We start from the raw sequence: 27,199 nt of genomic DNA, 5'->3' as shown, positions 1-27,199 counted from the left end.
CCAATGGCTTGTGGCCAGATAGCTGAGCGAAGAGAGATCGATTTGGAGAAGTCATTCATGCCCAGAGTATCTCCCATGTATTTCTCATGCAGCAATTTGGCTAGGGGATGGTCTTAGACACTGTCCAGGGAAATTTCTGGAGGGGTGAAGTGACACCCCAATGGAGTTGACCACTAGATTCCTAGAGAGTGAGGGAGATGAATTCAACAGCCCAGTCACATCAAGAGATCCCAAAAAAAATAAGAGGGTGGGAAGTTCCTCCAAAACACCCCCAAAGAATGAGTCAGCATTAATGCCAACTCACAACAGTATCAGACCAAACAGAACTTTCTACTCATTGCCTCTCCTCCCCACCACCATCCCCAAACCATGGAGGAGCCAGAGGCATCCTAGTGAGTGGGCACAGAGGAACAAGAAAAGAGAGAAAGAAATTAGAAGCTAAGGGCTAGGAATGAGCAGAAAATTCAAGGCCAGGACCTGAGATTTCAGCCAAAGGGGCAAGGACTACCCACAGAGTCAGTTTTAATAGAGAGAGGATCTAGAAGAATACACTTGTCTTTCAATTTCACCCCTTGAATGTACATACATCTATACTTCGGCTAACTTAACAGTTATATCATTATATCTTTTAATACAATTTCTAGGAAGTGTTGCAATGTTGCCACTATTTCAACTATGTACATGCCACTGAGTAATTCTTCCCATTAACAGCGTGGCTGAGTTGCAGTTCTTGAATGGGGCTAAACTATTTTATGGTATCACTTTCAGATGCCTTGTTTCCACGTAAGAGGAGAGTATAAAGTACTTTGGGGCCATATAGACTACATCGATGTACCATACAAGTTAGGAAATGTTTTCCTTTAGATCATCTTATTTTATAGATGGAAAAAACTGAGGCTCAAAGAAGTTAAATGATTTACTCCAAGGTCAGATTTCTGCCTTTGATAAAGACAGATTAGCTAGCTATAGACCAAGCCTCTCACAAAAACAACTAGAAAAGCTGGGGGATAATATTTTAAAAATCTGTTTCAAGTCATTGGAGAACTATCAAAGCAGCCAGAACTTGAAAGGCCAAGATCTGGAAGCTGAGAGATTATATTTGGCACTACTTTTCCACTGGAAGTGTTTGCTAATTAGCAAGCAGTGACTTGGAGGCTAAGAAACTGGGCTGAAAGCTGTAGCTGAGAAGCTGAACAGTACTTTCAGCAATGATATAGGGGTGGGAAGAATGACAGAAGGAGGGGACAAAGGCAGGAGTCCAGGGTCCCCAAGGAGAAGCCCCAGCACACACACCCATAGCTTGCCTTTGGGATCCCTAAAGTGCTGCACTCTGAGAGTACAGGTGAACTGGAAATAGACCAGCCCTCACAAAGACAGATGGTCAGCTTCAAATTGGCTTAATCCCTAACTGTACTAAGAAGATCTTCCCATGCCATTATATACTGCCTGCTAGAATTCCCTCTGGAGGAAGATAAAGTCATCCAGAAGTTATGGGGGATCCCAGATCAGGACAGTGATTATATTAATGATTCTTTACATATGGATGTTTCTTTTTACAATGTCCTTTCGCAACATAATTCCTCCAATAACCCAGTGAAGTAGATTTAACTCCTTATACAGAGTAGGAACATATGATTGAGACTTTATCAAAAATTCCAGAAGTAGTGTTTGGATTCCCTTATATCTCATATTCACAGGCTTTTCAAGAAATGTCAGGATGTTATAGATTTCTTAAACTTATGACATTGCTAATATATATTTAAATCAGGTTTGGGTTTTGGGTTTCGTTGCTTTGTTTTGTTTTGTTTGAGAGAGAGAGAGTGAGAGGGAGAGCCAGGGTTCAGGGTGGGGGGGAGCAGAGAGAATCATAAGTGGACTCCATGCCCCACCCGGGGCTTGACCTCACGACCCTGAGATCATGACCTGAGCCAAAATCAAGAGTCAGATCTTAACCGACTAAGTCACCCAGGCGCCCCATAAATCAGTTTTTTAACTTATGTTTGACAAAAAAAAAAAAATTGCTTGTTAAGAACATGAATTTTGGGGGCACGTGGGTGGCTCAGTTGGTTAAGCATCTGCCTTCGGCTCAGGTCATGATCCCAGGGTCCTGGGATCGAGCCCCACATCAGGCTCCCTGTTCTGTTGAGGCTGCTTCTCCCTCTCCCTCTGCCTGTTGCACCCCCCCCCCCCCGCCGGCTGTGCTCTCTCTCTCTGTCAAATAAATAATCCTAAAAAAAAAAAAAAAAAGAACATGAATTTTGGGGCGCCTGGGTGGCTCAGTCAGTTAAGCGTCTGCCTTCAGCTCAGGTCATGATCCCAGAGTCCTGGGATCAAACCCCGTGTCAGGTTCCCCACTCAGTGGGGAGTCTGCTTCTCCCTCCCCCTCTGCCCCTTCCTCTGCTTGTGCTTTCTCTCAAATAAATAAATAAAATCTTCAAAGAAACAAAAAACATGAATTTTGTGTCCATTTATTATTATCCAGTTGAATAACAAACTTACAAATCATAAATGTATATTACATAGTAAAGACTAGACTGAAATGGACCATAGCATCTTTATTCATTTCCTAGAAATTAATATATGAACTCTATTATGTGTGCCTTTAAAGAACCCCAGGATTTTTTCCTTTTTCAATTTGAAAGCCAACTTAAGAATTAAGTATAATTATATACATTCTGGTGTGTCATTACTATTATATAACTCTGAATTACAAAATAGGCAGATTAAGAAACATAGGCATTCTGACAACCAGCTTTTGGAGCTTTCTTCAAAAAGTCAGGAAAATGTCACCTAAGTCTTTAAGTAAAAAGTAACTGATTAAGAATTATAAATCAAACTTTTGGTTCAATTCTGTTCTCATATTGGAGTAAATATTAACATATTCTTAGATGTTTTGAAGATATAAATTTAAAATGCATGAAAACTCTCAGGACTCCTGATTTACCAAATATCATAAATCCAGAGGTTAGAAGAACTGAAATCAATCATGAAATATTTCCATTATTCTGAAGTAATGAATAATAATGATTGTGCTTTAACATTCATTTTAGTGTGCTTTAGTCATAGAGTGGTTTTAAATACCATCGTTTTAAAATTCAATAACTATGATTCTTTACCATGATCAAAGTTGTATTAATATAACCAGATACAGTATGTATAATTTGCTATTAACTGTTATCTATCATGGTTTTCTTACAATAGATTTCCTTGCAACCAAATACACCAACTATAAACTAGCTAATCAGTATTTCAAATGATTTTAGATTAGCTAACTTAGATCAATTACTATCAAAGGTCTATTAATAGTTATACTTAACTAAAATTATAAGTAATGTATAAATCTGAAATAGCATGAATTTCTCTTCCCAATTCTATTTCATTGTAGGACAAAAAGTTTTTTTATAATTTCTTTTGAGGTCTAAAAAGGATTAAAAGATCTAGTGGTCTGGTGAAATAAAATGTGTTAAAGGGTATACAATTTGACTATTAATGTGGGAAAAAAAGTAAAAACACAGTTTTTTAAGTAGCTAATTAAGAATGAAAAATTGGTGGAAAATATGACCCTTAATATATCATTAACAGAAATGACATCACTAGGAGAGGAAGCTGATAAGGTGTAATATTCAGATGATTCTGAGGGTTTTGTCTGTGGGGTTTTTTAACCTTTTGAGTTTGAGATACTTGATAGGACTACCATGTTGTACAAACCCATTTCATTCTATGTGAATGGTACCATAAGAAGTTGTACAATATTAGCCTGATTTAGGGACATCTAGATGGAAAATATCCAGCAGGCAGCTGGACTTAAAATGCAAAAATTCAAGAAAGATGTCAAAGTTAGAACTGCAAATATGGGAGTCATAGAAAATAAGAATTGAAGTCATGGGGGCACATGGGTGGTGCAGTCAGTTGAGCATCCGACTCTTGGTTTTGGCTCAGGTCCTGATCTCAGGGTTGTGAGATCAAATCCCGTGACAGGCTCCACACTCAGCGTGGAGTCTGCTTAGGACTCTCTCTCCCTCTGCCCCTCTCCACCTTCTAAAATAAATAATAAATCTTAAAGGAAAAAAAAAGGAATTGAGGTCATGGATGTGGATGACATTTCCCATGAAGAGATGGCAGAGAGAGAAGAGGACCAGAAACAGAAACCTGAAGAGGGCGTGGGGAGGAGGAAAGGAGCAAATCAAACAGACAGCATGTATTCAGGAATCCAGCTTCACCCTCTTCTATCAGGTCCATTCCCTGTATGATATAGCCAACAGCACATAAAAAACAGTCCTTGCAACCCTTGCATTATTGCTGTCAGACCTAAAATGGTCTTCTTGACCTTTCTTACATCCCATTTCCTCACCTGTTTCCCCACCCTCTACCCCTATGCCTTGCCTCTGTATTTATGACTTCACTTATATCTTGGAAATGAAGTGCTCAGTGTTGCTTTCCCAACTTTAACTGTGTGCTTCTCTCATCGGCCTTAGTTTGAACTCTCCATCTGACAACACCATCTCCTGCTAACCTGAGGACAAAGCCCATCATCATACTCTGCATGTGGGAGTATGGGGCCTTGCAAGTGGTCCCCCCGCATGTTCCCCTTGGCCCCATGAGTAGAACAGATAACCTAAAACAAAACCAGCATCATGCAGTGCCTTCGAAAGGAAAGTTTCTCACTCAAGGAGGATGGTCGCTTGGGAAGGGGCTCCCTAGTTCCATACCAAAGAAAGTCCCAAATTCTTAGCCTGCTCTTGAGGATTATACCCCAATCAATCTTTCCAGATTTGGCTACTCATATTTCCCTACAAGATACCACACTTGAAACTAGACTACTTCCTCTTTACAAGGTACGCTTCACATGCAAAGGCCTCTATACTTCTGCCCACGCTAGCAGTGGAGACAGCTGGTCTCCTATTAAATTTAGGGCTGTGAAGATGTCCATCAACAGATGAATGGATAAAGAAGATGTGGTATATATATACAATGGAATATTATGCAGCCATCAAAAGGAATGAGATCTTGCCATTTGCAACGATGTGGATGGAACTGGAGGGTATTATGCTGAGTGAAATAAGTCAAACAGAGAAAGACATGTATCATATGACCTCACTGATATGAGGAATTCTTAATCTCAGGAAACAAACTGAGGGTTGCTGGAGTGGGGTGGGAGGGATGGGGTGACTGGGTGATGGACACTGGGGAGGGTATGTGTTCTGGTAAGCGCTGTGAATTGTGCAAAACTGTTGAATCTCAGATCTGTACCTCTGAAACAAATAATGCAATATATGTTAAGAAAGAAAAAAAGAAGAAGAAGAATGCAGCAGGAGGGGAAGAATGAAGGGGGGGATATCGGAGGGGGAGAAGAACCATGAGAGATGATGGACTCGGAAAAACAAACTGAGGGTTCTAGAGGGGAGGGGGGTGGGAGGATGGGTTAGCCTGGTGATGGGTATTGAGGAGGGCACGTTCTGCATGGAGCACTGGGTGTTATGCACAAACAATGAATCATGGAACACTGCATCTAAAACTAATGATGTAATGTATGGGGATTAACATAACAATAAAAAATTTAAAAAAAAATTTAGGGCTGTGAATGTAATCAAGCTTGGCACAAATTCAATGATAAGTAAGATACTTTAGATATAAGAGGATCTTAGGTAATAGTATGGGTCAGCTCCATAATACCCATCCAGGCATTTTAAGTGATCATAAAAGTCATTTTATTCAAGAAGGATTAGGGAAAAGAGAATCAAGCCGGTATTAGATCTATCTCTAGGGTCAAAAAAATTCTCTATAAAAAAAAGAGTGGTCAGTGAATGGTATGGTATATGAATCATATTTCACTAAAGCTGTTACAAAAAAAATAATAGGTAGTGGTATACAGTATTCAGGTGCAAATTTCCAAAAGACTAATTAAAGAATAGGAGTAGAAAATATTGTTTGGAGGCTGTCCCTCCACAACCAGGTCTTCAAGAAAAGCAGGAGCTGACCCACAGGCCTCTGCATTGACACTCAGACACTCTCAGGATCAGATGCTTGGCTGTCTGCTGACCTTCGCAAGGGCATCACTGACGACATCGAGATCATGCTGCAGCTCATTCATGGCGCTGGTTATGCTCTTGGTGTCTTTCAAGATCTGAATACTCCGTGTGTATGGATTATACTTCACTCCAAATGGACGCTTAATTGTTTTGGTAAATTCTCTGTTTAAGAAAACAAATAAGAGGCAACCAATTTCTAGGAAGCAGAGGATGAAAACTGAATGAGCAACAGCAAACCTATTTCACACACTAGGTGAAAGACAAATCTTTATTAGTTGTTCACACAACCAATATGACAACTTTCCTACACAGCACAGGCAGAGATCCCCTAGAATCCTACACAGGTTGGAAACCTAAAACTGTCATAGACACATCCACCCCTGCATTGCTAGGGAAAGACCCTGTGGATGACTTTATTGGTGATTTATTACTTTATATATTTCTTGGCTACAGTAAGGAGACCAACTACAGTAGCTTTATCAGGAGACAATGGCAGCACTTGACCACCTAGTAACAGACCCCTCAGCTGTGATTTACCTAACTACACCGCACACCTACACATTTGTGTGTACGTGTGCACGCGTGCGTGCACACACACACACATACAGAGGCCAGGAACAGTCCTGCCTCCTGCACATGGACATTCTTTCTGTTTAGAATGTCTTCCTCTAACCTTCTCTCAAATGACCTAACTTCCACCCTTTCTTCATGCATTCAAGTCCTACCCTCTTCATCAAGTCAACATTTGAACTTCTCATTTGGCACCCCCAAGAACAACTGTGTTCAGGACCCCTAGGAACACAGCGGAGGACAACCATACATGAGTAAGGGCTGAAATGCAGCTTGCAATCCACTTGGTCTACCCAGAAGGGACCCCTTCTTCAAGTCTGCGCAAAGGGGCCATATGTGCTAGAGGAAGCCCTGCTAGTATTGTTATTGGGTTCTGTGCCTGGCCTAACTCCGCAAGTAACAGAAAATCTCTGGAAGACAAAGAGCATGTCTTCAACCCCCATATATCCCACAATGATCTCACTGTGACCTCAGACCCCTTCCACCAAATGTTTTGTTGATTCTGCTTCTGTAGTCCTTTCCTTTCCCACTACCTCTGTCTTGGCCCAGGCTCTTATTTTCACCGTAAGTATTACAAAAATCTCCTGAGTAGTTTCTCTGCCTCCAATGTCCTCCTTTCTTAACAACACACTTAGCTGATTAATAGTTAAAGCATAGTAGGTCACCTGGGTGGCTCAGTAGGTTGAGCATCTGACTCTTGATTTCAGCTCAGGTCATGATCTCAGGGTGGTGAGATTGAGCCCCACATCAGTTTCCATGCTCAGCACAGAGTTTGCTTGAGATTCTCGCTCTCCCTCTCTTTTTGCCCCTCCCCCTACTTGTGCTCAATCAATCAATAAAATCATTAAAAAAATAGTTAAATCATAGCTTCATTGCATCACACTCTTATATTTTTCCACCTCCCTTACCTTTTTTACACTGTCCCTTAGCCTAAAACTTAACATATCTAAATCCTATTTATCCTTCAAGTGCTTTCTCAGATGCCATTAAACTTTCCCTGTTCCCCCATCTGGAATAAATTGCTCCTGAATAAAACGGAGAACAAAGTTTCATCTGTATCTCTCTAAGGCTTTCTATGCTGTTATATGGTAATTTGTATACAGTTTATTTTCCTAATAGATTAGAAACTCTGATGGGAAGAAACCAGTTTCTCAATGTATCTGATTCATATATGCAATCACCAAGCATCACCATAAACAACATACTCTAAATATTTGTTGTGAAAGGGAGATACGTCATAGGCAGAAGGTACCTCCTAGGCTTCTAATTATCCAGCTGCTTACTTCTGTGATTTGTTACCATTACTGGACCTATCTTTTGTAGAGGGAAGTTAAGACATGCGGAAGATATACTTTACCTCATCTTCTCCTTTGCATCTTCAAAGCTTTCAGATACAAAGTACACATCCTGAAAAGTTGTGATGAGACACTCCTGTTTGCAGGTAATCTTGGGATCAAAGGGCTTTACTTTGGCATGTCCAGAAAGTGAATGCTAGAAGACAGAGAGTCAGTGAATCAAAGAATACTGTTTAATTTCATGGATCACATCCCAAACACAACCACCAGAATCAGCACACCTCTGAAGGTACTAATGCAATGGCCCCAACCTACAATTCCAAACTTATTTCCTACAGCATTATCTAACCCACAGTATACTCCAGCAAAACAAATGGCTTGCTGCTCCCCATAAATGCCCCAAGACCATCTCCATGACTTTGTTCTAACACTTAGGTGTAAGAGGCACCTGACAATATTTATGTATATTCCTGCATTATGACACCTACTTCCTAGCCTGCACTAGTAACTTCTATACATGACTTATACCCACCATCAGGTGGTAGACTCCTGAGAGCAAGAAGTACCATGGACAGTATTTGACACACACCCATCACTCAGCAAACATTAAGTTCATTCCTTTATTAGATAAATAAAATTCTAAAAAAATTCCATAGAATTTAGGAGAAGTTATTGCTAACACACTAAAAATGGTGAGGGAACAGCAAAACTTTGTAAGCAAAAGCTTTAAAATACTTTTTATATAAAAGATATGTCTATTGGGGCCCCTGGGTGGCTCAGTTGGTTAAGCGGCCAGCTCTTGGTTTTGGCTCAGGTCATGATCTCGGGGTCCTGGGATCAAGCCCTGCATGAGGCTCTGCACTCGGCAGGGAGTCTGCTTGGGGATTTTCTCTCTCTCCCTCTCCCTCTGCCCCTCCCCTGCTTGTGCACTCTCTCTTTCTCTAAAATGAATAAATAAACCTTTAAATAAATGAAAGATACGTCTATAGTGGGTCAACTATATTCAAAAAAGAGAGAAAGAAATTAAGTAATTAAATTCCACATATAAGTAAAAAACATTTAGGGTATCTCCATAAACCTAGGAAATAGAGAAAATTGTCTCTTAAGTAATGTTTACTGCCACCCCAAGTATTTTCCATAGTATGCACTTGTTCAAATCCAAAAACTCTTTCAGGTCATATCAATTATATTAAGTAAACACGGCTATGTGGAGAGACTTATGGCTTTTACCTTAAGTTCACTGATAGAAGAAAGTAATCCAGCACCAAAGACTCGCAACTGCCCGTCTTGTTTACAGAGACCAAACTCCACAGTGAAAAAGTAGCACTGCAAAAGGACATTGATGTTACTTTCACAGCCTGAATAACTCAATTTAAAACAAACTGCAACTCTTAGTCACTGACCCAAAGTGCGCTGGAATAAAGTTCAAGATCCCCAGACTTGTTCCCAAGTATTTCTACAATCTGGCTTTATTCTAAACCAGCACTTCTCAAACTGCTGTTCCCAGGACTCTTATATACTCTTAAAAATTACTCAGGACCCAAAGGACCTTTTGTTTATGTGAGTTAAGACTGAAAACATTTACATGTTTGCTAATTAATTTTAAAGTGTAATAAACCATTTTATGGTAACATACCAATTTAATGCAAAGTAACTATATTGTACAACACACAAAAAAAGGGTCAGGAAAGAAACACTGTTTTACATTGTTCCCAATCTTTTTAAATGTCTGTCTAGATGTTATTTAATGTCTGGCTAGAAAAACAGGATGGATTCTCATATCTGCTTCTATAGTTAACCTGTTGCCATATGTTGTATTGGCTGAAGTATATGAAGAAAACTCAGCCTCACACAGATAAGTAGTTGGAAGAGGCTATGTATTGTAATAGCCTTTTCAGATAACTGTGGATATTCTTCTTTGACACTACATCAAAACTCAACAAGTGGTAATTTCTTGAAGTTCAGCTGCAATGTGGAATATGAAACCATATCAATGAACTCTAGTTCTTATATTGAAATCCACTTTGCATTCTGAGTGGCTCTTTCACTCAAGGACCCTGTGCAAGGTTTTCAGGAACACCAGGGGGTCCCCAAACCACGATTTGAGAAGCACTATTCTAATCATCTAGCCTTTTTCATACTACCTCCCCCACCCTAACACACTCTGTTCCAGCTTCTTGTCATTTCCCCAGATACACCAAGCACCTCCTTGTCTTTCCTTGTGTGCCCTCATCCTAAGATGCTCTTTCTTCCCTTCTTGGCAGGTGAAAACATGACTCATCTTCCCTAGGCTAGTCCAGATACTCCTCTTCCATGAAACCTTCCCCAAGCCATTCTCTGACCTCCCAGAACACTCTGCCTGAACTTCTCTGTAGAGTTCATCCATTCAACACAACTGACTCCCTAAGTTGTATATAAATTCCTTGACGGCAGAAACCAGGCCTTACTCATCTTTGTATTTCCAGCACGGTGTCTTGTACCTAATGTTCAAGAACATTTTTAGCATCATTTTCAGAGAACCTATCATTTTTACTGAAAAAAGATCTACAAATAATTAACATTATTGAACTCTAGTGTTTCTCTACCTTTTTCTAAAGCCCATATGTCCTTTTGATGAACCTTAAAATTTCACATCCTCCTTTAATACTATTGAAATTATTTAAATTAAATTAAATATGAGCAAAGACAAATTTTCTAACAGTCATCTTGAATATGCACTTTTAAACTCACACTCCCATCCCACCCCAATAAGAATTACTGATCTATACAGCTATTTTCCAATTTATACCGTTGCCAGTTTTTGAACAGCCTCCTCTGAAGCTCCAAGGGAAGCCAGGCCAATTTCCTGGGAGAATTGCGCAAAACTAGGTTCAGCCAAAAGGGGGACGTGACCTAAGAGTTCATGGCAAGTATCTCTGAAAAAGAGGTACAGGGTTCTCACTCTGTGATGCTTATGTCACATATAAATGCATGGTCAACAATTCAATCAAACCAAAATCTGATCTTACTTTTATTCGGGTGGTATTACTTTGCAAATGGACCATGAAGGACACTAACAATTTACTAAAGAAACTATTTTGGTTCAAAACTTAGGCCACTCACAAACATATACACATAAGATACCCATAGACATGTCTGCCCCACACCCCCACCAAATCAGGTCTCTGCTCAAATGTCACCTTCTCAGTGAGTCCTTGTCTGATCACACCTTTCAAAATAGAAACACTCCACACATACACCTCTTTCCCCTTTCTCTGCTTTATTTTTCTCCATGGCACTTATCACCATTGATTGGTGATATTAAATATATATATATACACATTTATATATATAAATGTATATATATTATATTATATATTTTAATGTATTTATATATATATATATATATATATATATATATATATATATATATTTACTTGTTTGTTTATTATCTCTATCCCCCATTGGAATATAAATTTTATGAAGGCAGAAATTTTTGTCTGATTCTTTTTACACTCCCTCTGCTTAGACTAGCACCTGGCACCTAACAGGTAAAGGTTGTCATTTAATAATAGTAATGATAATGGCTAACATATATAGAGCATGGAGCGTGTTATTATGTGCCAGACACTGTTCCAAATGCTTTACACATGTTCATTCATTTAATCTTCACACAAGACTCCTGAAGGAAGTATCATCCTGACAAATAACTATTTGATGAACGAATATTAAACAGAAGTACTCACGGCTCTGGGGTATAGAGAGGGTCTGAACTGTGTCTCACGTACTGTGTGCAGTGAAAAACCCGGAAGGCTAAACCTGATAAGAAATCTCTTGGTGATAAGTAACCAGCCACGGGACGGATGGAAAAACCCGTGCGCTCTGCAAAGCAAAGGAGAAAATGAAGAAAATCTTCACCCCAACAGACCATTTACTGTAACATTTTAATCCCGCCAGTGGTACCCAGCAGCACTTTGAGGGAGAATATGGAGACTAAATGTATCATGTGTGTACTCTGCGAAAGTAATAATTATTAAGCACTTACCGTGGGGCCAGGCAATGCGTTAAACCTTACATATTACATCTCCTTTCATGTTTACAATTTGAGTTTATTATTAAAGTTTATTCTCCTCATTGTGACGACTATTAAACTGAGGCTCAGAGACTCAATAATGTGCCCAAAGTCACACCGTAGATGATAAAGGTAGAATGAGGGCCCAGGTCTTCTTATATTAAAGCTCGCTGTCTCCTTAAAGGGTTTAGAATATCTCCTAGACAGTCTTACTTCCTTAAAAAAAAAAAAAAAACCCAACTAGGTCTATTAATTTAGATCAGAATCACTTTTTAAGCTATGCCATTTTTAGCCAGTACTTTCTCTTGCAAAGTATGTTTGATCTAAATTGGTTGGTGCTCTTTGATTCCCAACAGCTACAACTGCTTGCCTTGTGTAGAAGGGGGCCTGCTGGTAGGACAGCAGTGACTAGGGGGACCTCTATAAGCTCTACGCTCGCTGTTCATTTCAAACCCTCGCCCTCTGCTCTTCCAGTTCCATCTGGTTGCTTTTGTACTTGGATTCCCCCACTCTGATGGGTAGACTTCATGGTCCAACAGAACTCTCCACAATAATGGTAATGTGCTATACCTAGCCTACCCAGTAGGGTAGCCACTAATCACATGTGGCTATTAAGCACTTGAAATGTGGCTAGTTTGGCTAGGAAACTATCATTTTGATTTATATTAATGTGAATTATTTAAACAACCACATGTGTCTAGGGGCCACCATATCCGACAGTGTAGAGAGTTCCTTCCAACCGGTGTTTTGTTTGAACTATCATTTAGGTTTGGTTTCCCTCTTTGACAGTCTCCCTTGAAACACCTTTAGCAACCTGTTCTGCATCCAGCTCGTGCTCCAGACCCCAAGTGACCAGCTTTCAGTTTTGTATCCATAACAAAATACTTCCTCCAAATCTCAAGCAAATTGAATTTGGTAAGTTCTGCAGCATATGCTTGCCCATCTTTGTAATACCCATGTGTGAGGCCACACACATTGGTTCTCTGTCATCCTTAATCACTTTTTTTAAACCTAGTTTTTATAGGAACCATTTATACAAGTTCTTCCCTTATAAAACAATAGTGCCTTTTCCTGCTTAGTTTTTCTTAGTTTTGTGCATAATAAGAATTATGGAGTCGAATAGATATGTAGGTTTTTATGATGGTCTGTGTAAGAAATTCAAAGATAGGAATTTCAGACCATGATGGACATAAACTAAACTCCCTCTGAGTGAAAAACATAACTTCTGTTTGTTCCCTAATGTTCTAGTCCGCTGAGATCAAAGGGGATATTTATTTTTCTTATATATTGTAAACCCTGGAGATCACTGATCATTTTACTTCCATACTAGCTAGAAAAAATAAGGAAGCCTGAAGCAAATAGGCATGAAGAACTAAAAGAGAAAAAAAATGTCCTTAATCTTTGTTGATGCTTCTACTAGCACATCTTCTTCCTTGGGAAAATGATAGTCTGAGGGTGGAAAGGAGCGTCAGAGACCATTTACTCCAATCTTCTCCAAGGAGCCTGAATCTCCTCTACCACATCCCTGACAAGTGGGTGGAGAGCTTTTGCATGAAAACCTCCAGGGATGCAGAAATAACCATCTCATGAGCCTGTTCCATTTTCAAATGGCTCATTTAACAAGGTCTTCTCCATTTTGAGCTAAAAGCTTGCAGTTTCTATACAATTGTCATTTACTTTAGGGCCACATAGTATTCCCTCTATTACCTAAGATGATCAGCTAGTATTTAAATAAAGCTTGAATGTCCCCTATATCTCCAGGTTAAACACCCTAAGAGTCCTTCAAATTTTATTTATATAATACATTTTTCCAAGCCCCTTATAATTCTGCTCACTTTCCTCTACACTTGCTCCAGATCATGATTGTCCCTCTTCAAATGGGATGCCAAATACTCCAGGACAGAGTAAGGAAAATTCTGACCTCCCATATACTTGAACTTTATTCCTCTATTAAAAATTCTGTCATGATCACAACAGACTTCAACATTCCCCTTACAAAAAATTAAGCATATTACCTTTTAAAAAGTTTGAGACATCTTCCAATTGTGGGATATTATCTTCCCGGTACCCACAATATTTAGAAAGCAAAGGTAAGTTTTTGAGATACTCTCTGCAGGCATGGGTTGGGTAAAGTTTGTTGAGCTCTTGGAACACAGTTCCCCAGGTCTTAATCTCCTCTTCAGTGAATTCAACCTTGGGAATGGGGTCTCCACTAATGAGACAAAGAGAAGTTATTTTGAATTAGCATTCAATAAACAATAGCACTTATCTTTTGTTTACTAAATGAGCATAATTTACTCTATCCATTTATTATTTCAAAATTGAATAAGTTATTTTTATAATACACTTACTGTTTATAGTTCATAGCCAAGTCTGCAAAATACTTCCGTCTTTTACGGTAGACATTGTCTTTGAAGCCCTGATAATTAAAGAAAGGTTTAAAAATATCCATACTAAAAAATACTGACAAATGAAGGTTTCATTATTACTCAAGTTACGATATTAAAGGGCTACATTATTGTTATTTTGAGCAAGCACTGTTTAGAAATGTATGATCATTTTTATTTTAAAGGCAATGTTATGGGAGGGGGGATGGGGTAACTTGATGATGGGCATTAAGGAGAGCATGTGATATAATGAGCACTGGGTGTTACATGCAGCTGATGAATTACTGAACTCTGAACATCTGAAACTAATGATATACTAATGCTAAAAACTGAATTTCAATAAAATAAGTTAATAAAAAAAGGCAATGTTATATGAAAGCTTTATACTATTGTGGCCACTAAGATAAAAGATACTATAGATACCAAGATACAGAAATCTTATAGTGGCTACAAAAATAAAATGGTTTCAGAAATAAGAAAAGTATCATCCTAGTTAAGTACACAACTCTTTTCCAAATGTGAGATTTTTTTTCTTAATCGTTTGACTACTTCTTCAGCTATATTTTCCTATAATCATAATTAATAATAAAATGGTAATTAATAATACATGAAGTCATGACAACTAAATCTAGCCTTAGATTTTATCGCAAAGTAAAAACATACTCATATTTGCAAAAGCAAACAATGCTAATAAAGAAATAAAATAGTAACATTAGAATTTATACCTAGAAAAATATTTTTTAAAAATAGATAAAATAAGACTTCAAAAAGCAAAGCCCAGGAGAAAACAGCCAATAATACAAAACAGGAAAGAAGGGGAAGACACTTGAAAGGGGAGAATGAGACTCATCTCTTGAACACAGATTTACAAGCCCCTCCTAAGCACCTGGCCTTATGCTAAAATCCAGAGAAACAAATAGGAACAAAGCAAAACCTGGGTCTTCAAGGAGTTTACATCAACCAATTATTATGAAACAATATGCTAAATGCCTTATTAGAGATATGCCCAAAATGCCACTGGAACTCAAAAGAGAAACTCCTCATCCAGAGTATGTGAAAAAGGGTAGTGGGTGTCAGGAAGGGTTTCCCAGCGATGACTCCCAAGCTAAGTCTCAGTAAAGGAGTGGGTACAGCTGGGTGGGAAAGGACAGAAAGGACAGCACCGATGACAGCACAGCAATGAAAAACAGCACGCTGTGCCTAAGGAAATGTAAGCTGGAGCTTGGAGAAGGAGGTGGAACATAGCGCGGACTAGTTTGAGGTCTGCTAGTAAAGGTCTGAAACAGCTTGGATTTCAGTCTTTGGGTAATGGGAAGTCATTGGTGGTTTTTTTTTTAAATAACAGCTTTATTGAGATATAATTCACACACCATAAGATTTTAAAGTGTACAGTGTAGTGATTTTTAGTACATTCACAGTGTTGAGCAACCACCTCCACTATAATTTCAGAAAATGTTTATCCCCTAGAGAAACACCATACTCATTCACAGACTCTCCGCATTTCCCTTCATCTCCAGCCCCTGGCAACCATTAATCTGCTTTCTGTTTCTATGAATTTGGGTATTCTAGATATTTTGTATGAAAGGAATCATATAACACATGGCCTTTCGTGACCAGCTTCTTTTACTATCACAGTTTTCAAGGTTCCTCCATGTTGTAGCATGCATGTATCAGTATTTTGTGTTTTTTTATGATCACTAATATTCCATTTTATGGATGTATCACACTTATCTATTCATCAGTGGATGGACATCTGGGTTGTTTCCACTTTTTTGTTTTTATGAACAAAGCTGCTATGAACATTTGTGTACAAGTTTTTGTGTGGACATATGTTTTCAATTTTCTTAGATGGGTACCTAGGTATCATTGGTGACCTTTAGGCAGAAAAGGGAAAATGATCATACAGAGGTTTTAGATCATTCTAGTGACTATGAGGAGGATGGGTTTGAGGTGGTGAGCTGGAGGCTGGGAGACGAGTTAAAGGTGTGCTAATAGGAATAAACAAGGAACAAATTTAAGCAATATTTAGGAGGTAAAATCAATAGCACTTGGCAGTGGATCAGAAAGAAATTATTTAGTCACCTCTCCATAAACATGCTCCAGATTTTCTTACCTCTGAACCTTTGCTCATGTTGCAATAAACTGTCCTTCCTCCCCATCTCTTTCCTGCCAAACTCCTTTAAGGCCTCGTTAAAATGTTGCCTTTCTCTGATCTCTTCAAGTAGAAGTGTTTGTCTTCTTGTGTACATCTCAAAGCAATTTGTTCCTGCCACTTAGCACTTTTCACAATTTAATCTCATGTTTATTTATAGATGTGTGCTTTATCTTTCCAACTAGACTGCAAATGCCTTGAGAGCAAGTACAATTGCAATTAATAAATTGCTTGATGAGATATTATAGAAAAAAATAGGTGGATCAGCTGAGGGCCATCTAAGGCAATATGCAGTCAATGAACAGAGCTACTAAGCAGCAGATCAAAGCACTGGTGCATACCACTCGAAAATTGCACTCTTTTTTTCTCCACCCTCCCAGGACCATAGGACTCCATAAGCAACCTTAATGCTCTGGGCTTACTAATTCTCCAATTTATGCCTGTACCCTGTCCCATATAATTTTCCAAAGAAACAACTTCCTAGTTCATCAACAGCCTAATAAACCAGTCGTGCAGGACAGCATGGGTGATAAGTCTTTCCCCCTCCTATCTTTACCCCCCGCTTTCCAATAATCCATACCCACTTTAACAAAAATTGCTGCAGATACTGTCTTCATTTTAGCAGAATTCTTAGAAAAGCTCTTATTACTAGGAATGCCAGATATGAGACAGTGTTTCAGAGCCAGTGAAGTTAGATGCTTTCAGGAAGTTAGTCGGGATTCCGCCAGCGTGGAGAACTACCGGCACTTCCCGAAATCCAGATTAAAACCAGATCCTATTTAGTCTAGCATAAGCATGTTCTCCCAGAAAAGGAAAGAATTTCCCCTAATTTTTAGTTTGCTTTAAATTATTTTCATGAAAAGATTTATTAAAAATATTTACAGGATGATCTGCATCCAGTTCAGAACCATACATCAGAACTCTGTTGGCACAATGGTCCAGGTCCGAAATCTTCTTTGGAAACCAAGGAACAGTTTCCATACCTGCAAAATACAAAACCACTAACAGTTCAAGAGACAATCTTAAATAGGCAATAAGGAAGAAAAAATTAAGAAAGTCATAAATACATTTGGATGAAATTTTTTATTGTAGCTTGTACTTTGAGTCAAAATTTAAACAAGTAAATTGCTCTATTTATAATAAGTAAATTTTATTTGAAACTTTTGAGTTCAAATATTTTTTTGAGCCTTGATTTCCTAAGCGTTGGTGAAATGCTACACTTTGGTAATGGACCTAAAATACCCCAAAAAACCCCAAAACAAAACTGTTTAAGCTACATATTTAGCTATCCTTAAAAAAGCAGAGTTAGGATGTACAACTTTGCAGACCGACGTGCAAAATTTAATGAGAACTTTGAATGTTTCTTTTTGTTGATGCAAAGGCTCTTAGAGATCACTGATGTCTTTGCCACTTTGATCTCTCACCCTCCCTCAGACATACAAGCCCTCCTGTAACTCTGGGGGTTTGCACCTGTTGTTCTCCTGCCTGGATAACCTACACCCTACTCCCACTTCCTGCTCCGCCCCATCCTTCTGTTTTCCTGAGAATGTCCTTCTCTTCCTTCAAGACTCAAATCAACCTTCCCTGACCCTGTAGGTGGAGCTAATTCTCTGTCTTCCAGGTTGCTCTGATTCTCGGAAACGGAATCGTTTAATAATCTTATATATAAGATATCTTATATCTGTCTCATGGGAAAGAATGGGAAGGACTCTAGGGGAGGGATTATACATATATTTGTATCCTTGCTTCTCAGTAGAAATAACTGACACAAGTTGGTATTCCCTAAATATCAACTGAACCATTTAGCCCCTAGAAAACTCTTCATATTATAGATGAGATAACCAAGCTCAGAGAGGTAATTTACCCAAGGTAAACTCATCTCTGTTGGAAGAGAGAGGACTAGAATTCAATCCTCCTTGCTCCAGCCTAATGCTCTTTTTAACATACCCAAAAGTGATAGTCAAGAGATTTAACCAGAAATACCACAGGGGCAACAATCACTCAAAATAGACATGAGCAGAGTCCTAGGCTTCTGCTCCACCAGCTGTTAACCCTTTGGTTGTCGGTAGTGGGCCTAGGACTCCTAGGGTAGCACCTGGAGCGCACAGGCTTTAGGCATGGTGGGGACATGCAAGGGACTTGGGGAAGCAGCTATCTGCCACTCAGAAATGGAAGCATATTAGTATTTTAATAACTTACACAGCCATAAAATACATAACAGATGAGTGTCAGCCCTAAGTATACCCCAAATTGTGCATGTTCTAAAGGGATTACTTTAAATTGAGTATTATATACAAAATGTGGTTGAATTATCCTTTTATCTTTTGTGCCAAGTAAATGACAAGGATTTTTTCCACAACAGAAGATCTTAGCCATTAGAAACCTTAGGAGGCTTTGCTGCTTTTCACTTACTTTTGTGGGAGTGGGGACAGGGAGGAGTGTGTAAAGAATGTATTCACATCATAGTTGTCAGCACCTATCAATATTCTCAACAAATTTGAATATTCACTTAAGATCTGCCAGATGCTAAGCCCTGTGGGAATTTCTAAGTGCTCAGGGATTGTAAATTGAAGGTTTGTGAAATTAAGAAATGCTTAATGATTTGGAAACTGAGAAAACTTAATCAATTTCTAACTATTCTGAATTCTTCCTTATACCCAAGGTTTCCCTCTCGCTTCTCTCACACTTGATAAAACATTACTTTATAATTGCTCTATAGTATTTTGAGCAATTACATTTCCTGCTCCCTTCACTACCAAACTAAGCAATTTGAAGAGACAGTGTTTTATTTTTTTCATGCCTTCAAGATAAATATAAGGTTGGACACACATTATGTACTTAATCTTCTGAGTGGGATTTTCACTTTTCAAACTTACCATCTTCCTTCATAGTAAAACTGTCTGGTGGATTCACAGAGAGAACATTAGTATGGGACTTCAACAGATGAAAAATATCATTCAATTGTTCTCTGTTGATATCACAGTCAACAAAAATCTCAAATTCTGAGTTTCTTCTCTTTGATTTTCGGGACTCAATATGTAACAGGTTCACATGCTTCTCCTGGGTAAAGCAGAGAGTAAAGATATATATGATAGCCTCAAATGGTAATAGTCTCTGAGCTCATTACTTTCACTACCACTAAAAATCAATTCCAAACTCACCATCATAGTCAAAAGAGAAAAAGGCTGTTTTTAGTGCTGCCAACAGCAAAATAATTCCCCCTAAATATTAGGTACTGTTCAAAAAAGTTGAAAAATTCATCATACCCTCCAGAAACTAATAAAATAACACCCACTAGAAGTCCCTCAAATTGCCAGAACTGAATGGCCTCAAGTAAAAATATCAAATCTCCTAGACAAAAAGAACTTTTCAAAAATTTCTCACAAATAAAAGCATTTTCAAAAAGTGATATTAATGTTAGTCCTTTAGAAAGGAAAGTTTCTTTTGTGAATATGCATTTAATAAAATTAGATGAACAGCTTGAACAGTGTATTTAATACCTCAAATCTCTTAAGCTACAAACTTAGTAACCAGCTGAAGCAGATTGCTTCTTCTGCTCTCTTCCCATGCCAGCCCGAGCTGGGTGCCCATATGTGCAAACCTGTGGGAGGACGATATCTTCTCTTACCAATTTGGATAGCTGAGGACCAGCACCGTGGCATAATAATGAAACATAAGAACCAATTACCCAACATCTAAAAAAATGAGGTTAGAATATCTGATTTCCAACACTAACCTGTTCAATTTGAATTAACTTGGTGAACACCTATGTAGCCAGGTGAACACCTATGTATGCTGTGAAGCATACAAAGAAAAGCAAGACATACAAGGAGTTTATAATCTAGTTGGCTAACACATGAAAGGCTAAGAGAAAGCACAAGTAGTAAGTAGGTGCAGAAGATGTTCTGGGAAAAGGCATTATGGGCTAGAGAAAGTAGACATTTCCATCGAGCAGACAGGAACCAAGATGAGTCTTAAAGAATAGATAGAGTAGGAAGACAGAAGGGAAGAAGGAGGATTCCAAACAGGAAGAACTGTATATGCAAAGGTAGAGATGAAGTAAGAATTATTAGGAACATGAACAACAAGAAAAAAAGAGTATCAGGGATGTTGGGAAATTGGAATATGCAGGATTTATCCTGGAACATAGACTTTATCATGGAATCAATAGAAGAAAGCCAGTTACTAAATATACTGGAGTTGATCAGAACTAAAGGAGAGTTTCTGACATCAGCAATAGCAATATTTTTCTAGTTATGTCTCCTGAGGCAAGGGAAATAAAAGCAAAAATAAACAATTGGGACTATATCAAAATAAAAAACTTCTGCACAGCAAAGGAAACAATCAACAAAACTAAAAGGCAACCTACTGAATGGGAGACAGTACTTGCAAATGATGTATCTGATAAAGAGTTAGTATCCAACGTTTATAAAGAACTGATACAACTCAACACCCAAAACCAAATAATCCAAATTTAAAAATGGGCAGAAGACATGAACAGACATTTCTCCAAAGAAGACATCCAAATGGCCAACACACACATGAAAAGATGCTCAACATCACTCATCATCAGAGAAATGAAAATCAAAAGCATAATGAGATATCACCTCACACTTGTCAGAATGGCTAAAATAAAAAACACAAGAAATAACAAGTGTTGGAGAGGATGTGGAGAAAAAGGAACCCTCTTGCACTGTTGGTGGAAATGCAAACTGGGGCAGCCACTCTGAAAAACAGTATGGAGGTTGCTCAAAAAGTTAAAAATAGAACTACCCTACAATGTAGTAATCACACTACTGGGTATTTACACAAAAAATACAAAAACACTAATTCAGAGGGATACATGCACCCTTATATTTATAGCAGCATTATTTACAACAGCTAAATTATGGAAGCAGCCCAAGTGTCCATCCATAGATGAATGGATAAAGAAGATGTGGTATATATATTGGAATATATATATATATATGTGGAATATTATACTTCCATAAAAAAGAATGAAATCTTGCCATTTGCAATGACATGGATGGAGCTACAGAGTATAATGCTAAGTGAAATAAGCCAGTCAGAGGAAGACAAATACTATATAATCTCACTCATATGTGGAATTTAAGAAACAAAATAAACGAGCAGAAGAAAAAAGAGAGAGAGAGAGAAACAAACCAAGAAACAGACTCTTAACTACAGAGAACAAACTGATGGCCACCAGAAGGGTGGGGAGATGGGTGAAATAGGTGATGGGGATTAAGGAGGGCACTTGTGATGAGCACTGGCTAATGTATGGAAGTGTTGAATCACTATATTGTACACCTGAAACTAATAATACATTGTATGTTAACTATACTGAAATTAAAATTTAAAAAAATTTTAACAAAGGAGAGTTTAACCTATTTCTTATTAATTTTTACAATAAGAATGCATTCATAAATATTTTCTGAATTATGACTTGAATAAATATAAAGTTAAACTATGTTTTTAGAGACAAAGATGCAAAATGTCAATTCTTCCTAAATTGCTCAATAAATTGAACATTATCAAAATCAAAATCTTGATGGAATTTGTTGAGGAAATGTAACTAAATAATTTAAAAGTCCATCTGGAAGAAAATTTTAGTCAGGAAGACCCAGGGAAATTTACATAAAGTAGAAGTAATAAGTGAGACATTCCCTATCATGTATTTCAATTACAGAAAAAGAGCCACAGAGAAGTTAAGCAGTTTGCCCAAAGGCACACAGCTAATAAGTGTCAAAGCTGGAATTCAAACTCAAACTGTCCTGCTCCATAGCCCATGCTTTTAAACACTAAGTTGTAATCCTGTTTACCAAAAAGGAAGTCAAAATAATGGATAATATGGCTCTTCTTTGAGCAAGATTTATATAATCTTAAGAATGAAAACACTGAACACTGGGCATAGCCAAAAACTGGGACATAACTTCATTGGGAAGAGGGGGGGAAGGAAAATCAAGGGGGCCACTGGAAAGGGGACTGTGTCAAAAAAGTCATCTTTACTTTCATTGTAGGAAATCAGTAGGTGGTATCTACAAGTGAAAAAAATCAAGAAATACACAACAAGTGTACTGTTTATGAACATGGAAGTAGGGGCGCCTGGCTGACTCAGTCGGTAAAGCATGGGACTCTTGATCTCTGGCTTGTAAGTTCGAGCCCCATCTTGGGTGTAGAGATTACTTAAAAATAAAATCTTAAAAAAAAAATGGAAGTAAATTCTAGAAAATGTAGTTAAAAGAGTTGAAAATAGTTGCCTCCTGCAGGCTGAGGATAAATAAAATGAGACGGTTACACATCAACATGGGTAGATCTTAAAAACAGTGCTGAGTGAAAGAAAAAGTGTATTATACAATAACAATTACATAAATTAACACGCACACATAAAAACTACATATTCTAAAGTGCACATAAAAATAATTCCATGTACAGATCAAATATATCAGAACAGCTATCAGAAGAGAGAAATGGAGACTGAATGGAACAATGAAATAAAACAGGAGGAGGCTGTATAAATCGATGATGATAGTCTACACATGATTTAAAGTGTATGATTAACTCAACCCTTTGCTGTAAGATTAGCAAAATAAATTAAACTTAAAAATGAGGAGATATGAAGGGGAGCCTGGGTGACTCTGTCGGTTAAGCATCCAACTCGATTTGGGCTCAGGTCAGGATCTCGGGGTCATGAGATCGAGCCCCACATCGGGCTCCGCACTGGGCGGGGAGTATGCTTGAGATTTTCTCTCTCCCTCTGCCCCTCCCCCCATAAACAAACAAACAAATAAAAACATTTAATAATGAGGGGAGTTGATGAAGACCACTTATTTTCTTCATAAGCCTTATAGTGTGGGTTGACTTTTCAAACCATGCACACGCATTCTTTGATTAAAAATAAAATAAAGAAGAAAGTTGATGGAAGAAGAAATATAGGTACATTATTTAAAAACTCAAAGGTAATCAATAAAGAACCAATAAAATCAAAAAAATCAATAATCATATAATTACCAAACTTGGGGGAAAGTAGAGAAAGAAGGGATGGAGATGGTATCAGTATCATTAACGAGAGAGCAAATATCATGTAAAGTTGATAACTCAAAGAGAGGTATCAGAACAATATTTAGATATTATAAATTCATCATCAAAGGGACTCAAGAACAGAAATAGCTGAGAGGTTGCCTCTAGGGAGTGGGACTGAGGATATGGTGTATTGGGTAGGAAAACATGCTTTTCATTGCAACTCTTCTAGACAACTGGTCTGTATTTAAAATTTTTAATTCTTTGAAATATTTTCACATGGCTATAAAATAGCATGTATGGATATAAACTTGATTTTTAAAAGTTAACATCAGCTCTTTACATATTAATTCTGTTAGTTCTCACAATGACCCTATGAGGTAGGCAGGGTTCTCATTTTATAGATGAAAGGACTAAAGCACAAAGAGACTAATTAATTTTTCCATGATCACCCAGCCAATAAGTGACAGAGCAAGGATTTCAACTCAGGGGGTCCACCTCCAGAGTCTAACAATTTAATCCCAATGATGTTCTATTAGCATACTTTAACCTGTCCCCTACCCTTGGGAAAGTAGCTTGTTCATAATTTTTAGTTCTTATAAATAAGTCTTTGTATCCCTAAGCCCATAAACTAGGTTAGGTCCCCCAGTTCAATGTTATCATAATACTATCTGGTATTTCTTTCAGGTCACTTCGCACACATGTAATTATTTACCTCGTTATTTGTTTACTATCTGTCTTTCCCCCTGATTACACACAGTGGGAGGGCAGGCACTGTGTCTACGTTGTTCAGGTCCACATCCTTAGATTCTACAAGGCACTTGGCACACAGTAAGTACTCAGTAAATCTTCGTGTTCTGCCTGACAGACCCCTAATCCCTCAGGATGGATTTATGGGGGGCGCCTGGGTGGCTCAGTGAGGTAAGACTCCAGCTCTTGATTTTGTCTCAGGTCATGGTCTCAGGGTCATGAGCTCAAGCCCTGCATAGGGCTCCGCACTGAGCACTGAGCGTGGAGCCTGCTTAAGATTCTCTCCTTCTCCCTCTCCCCCCACTGCACCCCCCCAGCTTGCGCATGTGTGCTCTCTCTCAAAAAAAAAAAAAAAAAATTAAAAGATGGATTTATGGAAGTGGAATTACTGGGTCAAATTGTGTGAACATTTTAAGGCTCTAATACATATTGTTTCCCTATATATTGTGCCAATTTACCCTCACACCAAAGGTGTATTTAAGTCCCAAATGCATTGAAGCTTTGACCATAGGGAACAGTATAATTGTAGAATCTTTGCTATTTTGCTATATTAAAAATATCATTAAATATATTACTAATGTCATTAAATAATATTAAATTTTTAATGTTCTATTTCATTACAACAAAATTAAGATCTGCTTCTCTGAAATCTGTGAAGTGAATCTTTCCTCCCCCGTTTCTTTATTAGCTATTTGTATCTTCTCTTCTGTAAATGGTTTGTATCCCTTGCCCATTTGTTAGAATTAAGCAATATTTTAGAAACTTAAGTGCTTAAGAAATTTCTCCCATCCATCTCTGAAGAATTTATAATAATTTATATTTTAAATATAATTTTAGAGACTCCTTTGAGAAGAGTATTATGCAAAAATATGGAGAGTGCTTACCTGGAAGATTTTCAGTGCTTTTATAAGTCCACCAACTTCATTCTTCAAGGAAAAAATGAGAGTTGCTCTTCCTCTTTCTAAGGAATGGTCTTTATTTTCCTTATTGTCTTCAATCATGGTCAATTGGTGTAGTTCTCTAAAAACAAAGTATGAAAATAGAAAGTTCTAAAAAAGAAGTTGTGCAATATAGATTATATTTGAAACCAGTAAGACAATGTTGATAACATTGCCCAAGTTCTAGTTTCCTCACCTGTGAAACATGGATTTGTAGATATGCTTCACAAAACTGTAATGAGACCAACAGAAGATAAAACATTGCCTAACATAGTTCCTAGAATATAATAGGCATATAGTGCATGTTACTAGTTTCCTTTTTCTTTTTTTCTAATTCAGTCCCTTCAGGGTGATTCATGCCCACTGGCTTCTTGCAGTCTTCCTACTGTGACCTGAACTGGGCACTCTTCCTCTATGAAAGCCTACCCCCTCTCCCTGCACAATTTCAGCACTTTATTATACTGGGTCTTGAATGTTTCATTCATGCACGTCTTGTCTTTCAATAAGGCAGCAAGTCCCTTTAGAACAGGGACAAGGCCTTCTATTTCTTTTGTAAATTCAAGAGCTTGGGCAACTCTGGACACATGGGGACCACAAGGAAAATGGCTAGCCAAGATAATTCTGGTTCCATACAAGCATATTCTTTCTTCTCTGACTTGGAATCCCCCAGGCCATGGACCCTGAAAGGCCAGTTAGCCTTTTCAATATTAGCCTACAAAAGTTATGTGATTATAGGGGTGCCTGGGTGGCTCAGTTGTTAAGCAACTGCCTTCGGCTCAGGTCATGGTCCCAGGGTCCTGGGATCGAGTCCCATATCGGGCTCTCTGCTCTGCAGGAAGCCTGCTTCTCTCTCTCCCACTCCCCCTTGCTTGTGTTCCCTCTCTCACTGTGTCTCTCTCTGTCAAATAAAAAAAAAAAAAAATCTTAAAAAAAAAAAAGAGTTATGTGATTATAAATTCAACTCTGTGTGTGTGTGTTGGGGAGGTAAGGATATTGTGGGGGATGAAAATGGGGTATAACTTTCAACTGAGAAATATACACTTGAGAAATAAGATCTGGATTAATACATGTAAACAACATATTGAGGATTTATTCTTATTAGTTTTCTTTTGGTTATTAATTCTTCCTAATTGCCCAGTTTCATGTTGGAGTTCTAGTGGAATTAACCTTTAACAACTTAAATTGATATAACCGATTCCATTGTCTTTCACCTGCTTGCACTCATTGATCCAAGCCTGAAGCGATACCACCCAGAACAGGTATAGTATGCTGCTCTGGGCTTGAAGCCAGATAAACTGTGTCCAGTCTCCTACAGTTCAAACTTCATTGCCTCATGGAAGTCTTCCCCGACCTCCCTAAATCAATCCCCCTCAGCATTCGAGAAAGCCGCACCATATACCTCCCATTAATAGCAATGGTCACAGTTGTACCTCTGTTTCAGTGAGTATTTGGTTATGCTCAGAAACACAGAAGGTAGAACAAAATTCCTGGCATCTAGTTGAAAGCTGTCTTCTCAGAAGATGAACTAGATGTCTACCTTGACATCTTCTCAAGCACCTATTTATGTTACTACACAGTGTATGGAAAAATTTGGAATGTGAAGTCAGGCATATCTGGTGTTTATCAATATATAACCTTGAGCGTGTTACTTAACCTTTCTAATATAGCGAAGTTACCAAACAATTCACTGGAACTCATAACATCCAAAACACTCTCACACATTTTTTTTGTTTTTTGTTTTTTTTGCTTTTTAAGAGAGGGAGAGAGAGAAAATCTCAAGCAGGCTCCACACCCAGCACAGAGCCCAATGCGGGGCTCGATGCCACGAACCTGAGATCACGACCTGAGCTAAAACCAAGAGCCTGACGCTTAACCAATGAGCCACCCAGACGCCCCTCTCTCACACATTTTAAAACACATAATGTGACTTGGTATTCTGATGTTTTCCCCACAGAAGAAACTAAGCTATTAGGGCACCAAGAAAAGACTGTGATATATAATTCAAAG

The 27,199-nt window shown here is 38.2% G+C and overlaps 1 protein-coding gene across 1 annotated transcript; it reads right to left on the bottom strand.

Annotated features, from left to right (window-relative positions):
• Positions 1-5,684: 5,684 nt before the first annotated feature.
• TPH1 (tryptophan hydroxylase 1) lies at positions 5,685-25,269 on the bottom strand. Its single transcript, XM_036116315.2, has 10 exons — positions 25,139-25,269; positions 19,361-19,544; positions 17,367-17,467; positions 14,297-14,364; positions 13,961-14,157; positions 11,620-11,755; positions 10,683-10,809; positions 9,125-9,220; positions 7,957-8,090; positions 5,685-6,191 (listed from the first exon to the last, which is right to left on the bottom strand). The coding sequence occupies exons 1-10, from the start codon at positions 25,253-25,255 to the stop codon at positions 6,017-6,019; spliced, it is 1,335 nt and encodes a 444-aa protein (XP_035972208.1). The 5' UTR covers positions 25,256-25,269; the 3' UTR covers positions 5,685-6,016.
• Between the last annotated feature and the right edge of the window lie 1,930 nt (positions 25,270-27,199).

This window comes from Halichoerus grypus, chromosome 11, assembly GCF_964656455.1.
Source record: "Halichoerus grypus chromosome 11, mHalGry1.hap1.1, whole genome shotgun sequence".
NCBI classification, from domain to species: Eukaryota; Metazoa; Chordata; class Mammalia; order Carnivora; family Phocidae; genus Halichoerus; species Halichoerus grypus.
This window is presented reverse-complemented; position numbering and strand designations above follow the sequence as displayed.

What these genes read in the sequence shown, in the direction of transcription:
- TPH1 (XM_036116315.2), bottom strand. Translation starts at nt 25,255, where the DNA reads ATGATTGAAGACAATAAGGAAAATAAAGACCATTCCTTAGAAAGAGGA. An exon ending in TTTTACTATGAAGGAAGATG is followed by an intron (nt 17,468 to 19,360) that starts GTAAGTTTGAAA and finishes TGTATTTTGCAG; the next exon opens with GTATGGAAACTGTTCCTTGG. An exon ending in TGTCTCAAACTTTTTAAAAG is followed by an intron (nt 11,756 to 13,960) that starts GTAATATGCTTA and finishes TTTGCTTTGCAG; the next exon opens with AGCGCACGGGTTTTTCCATC.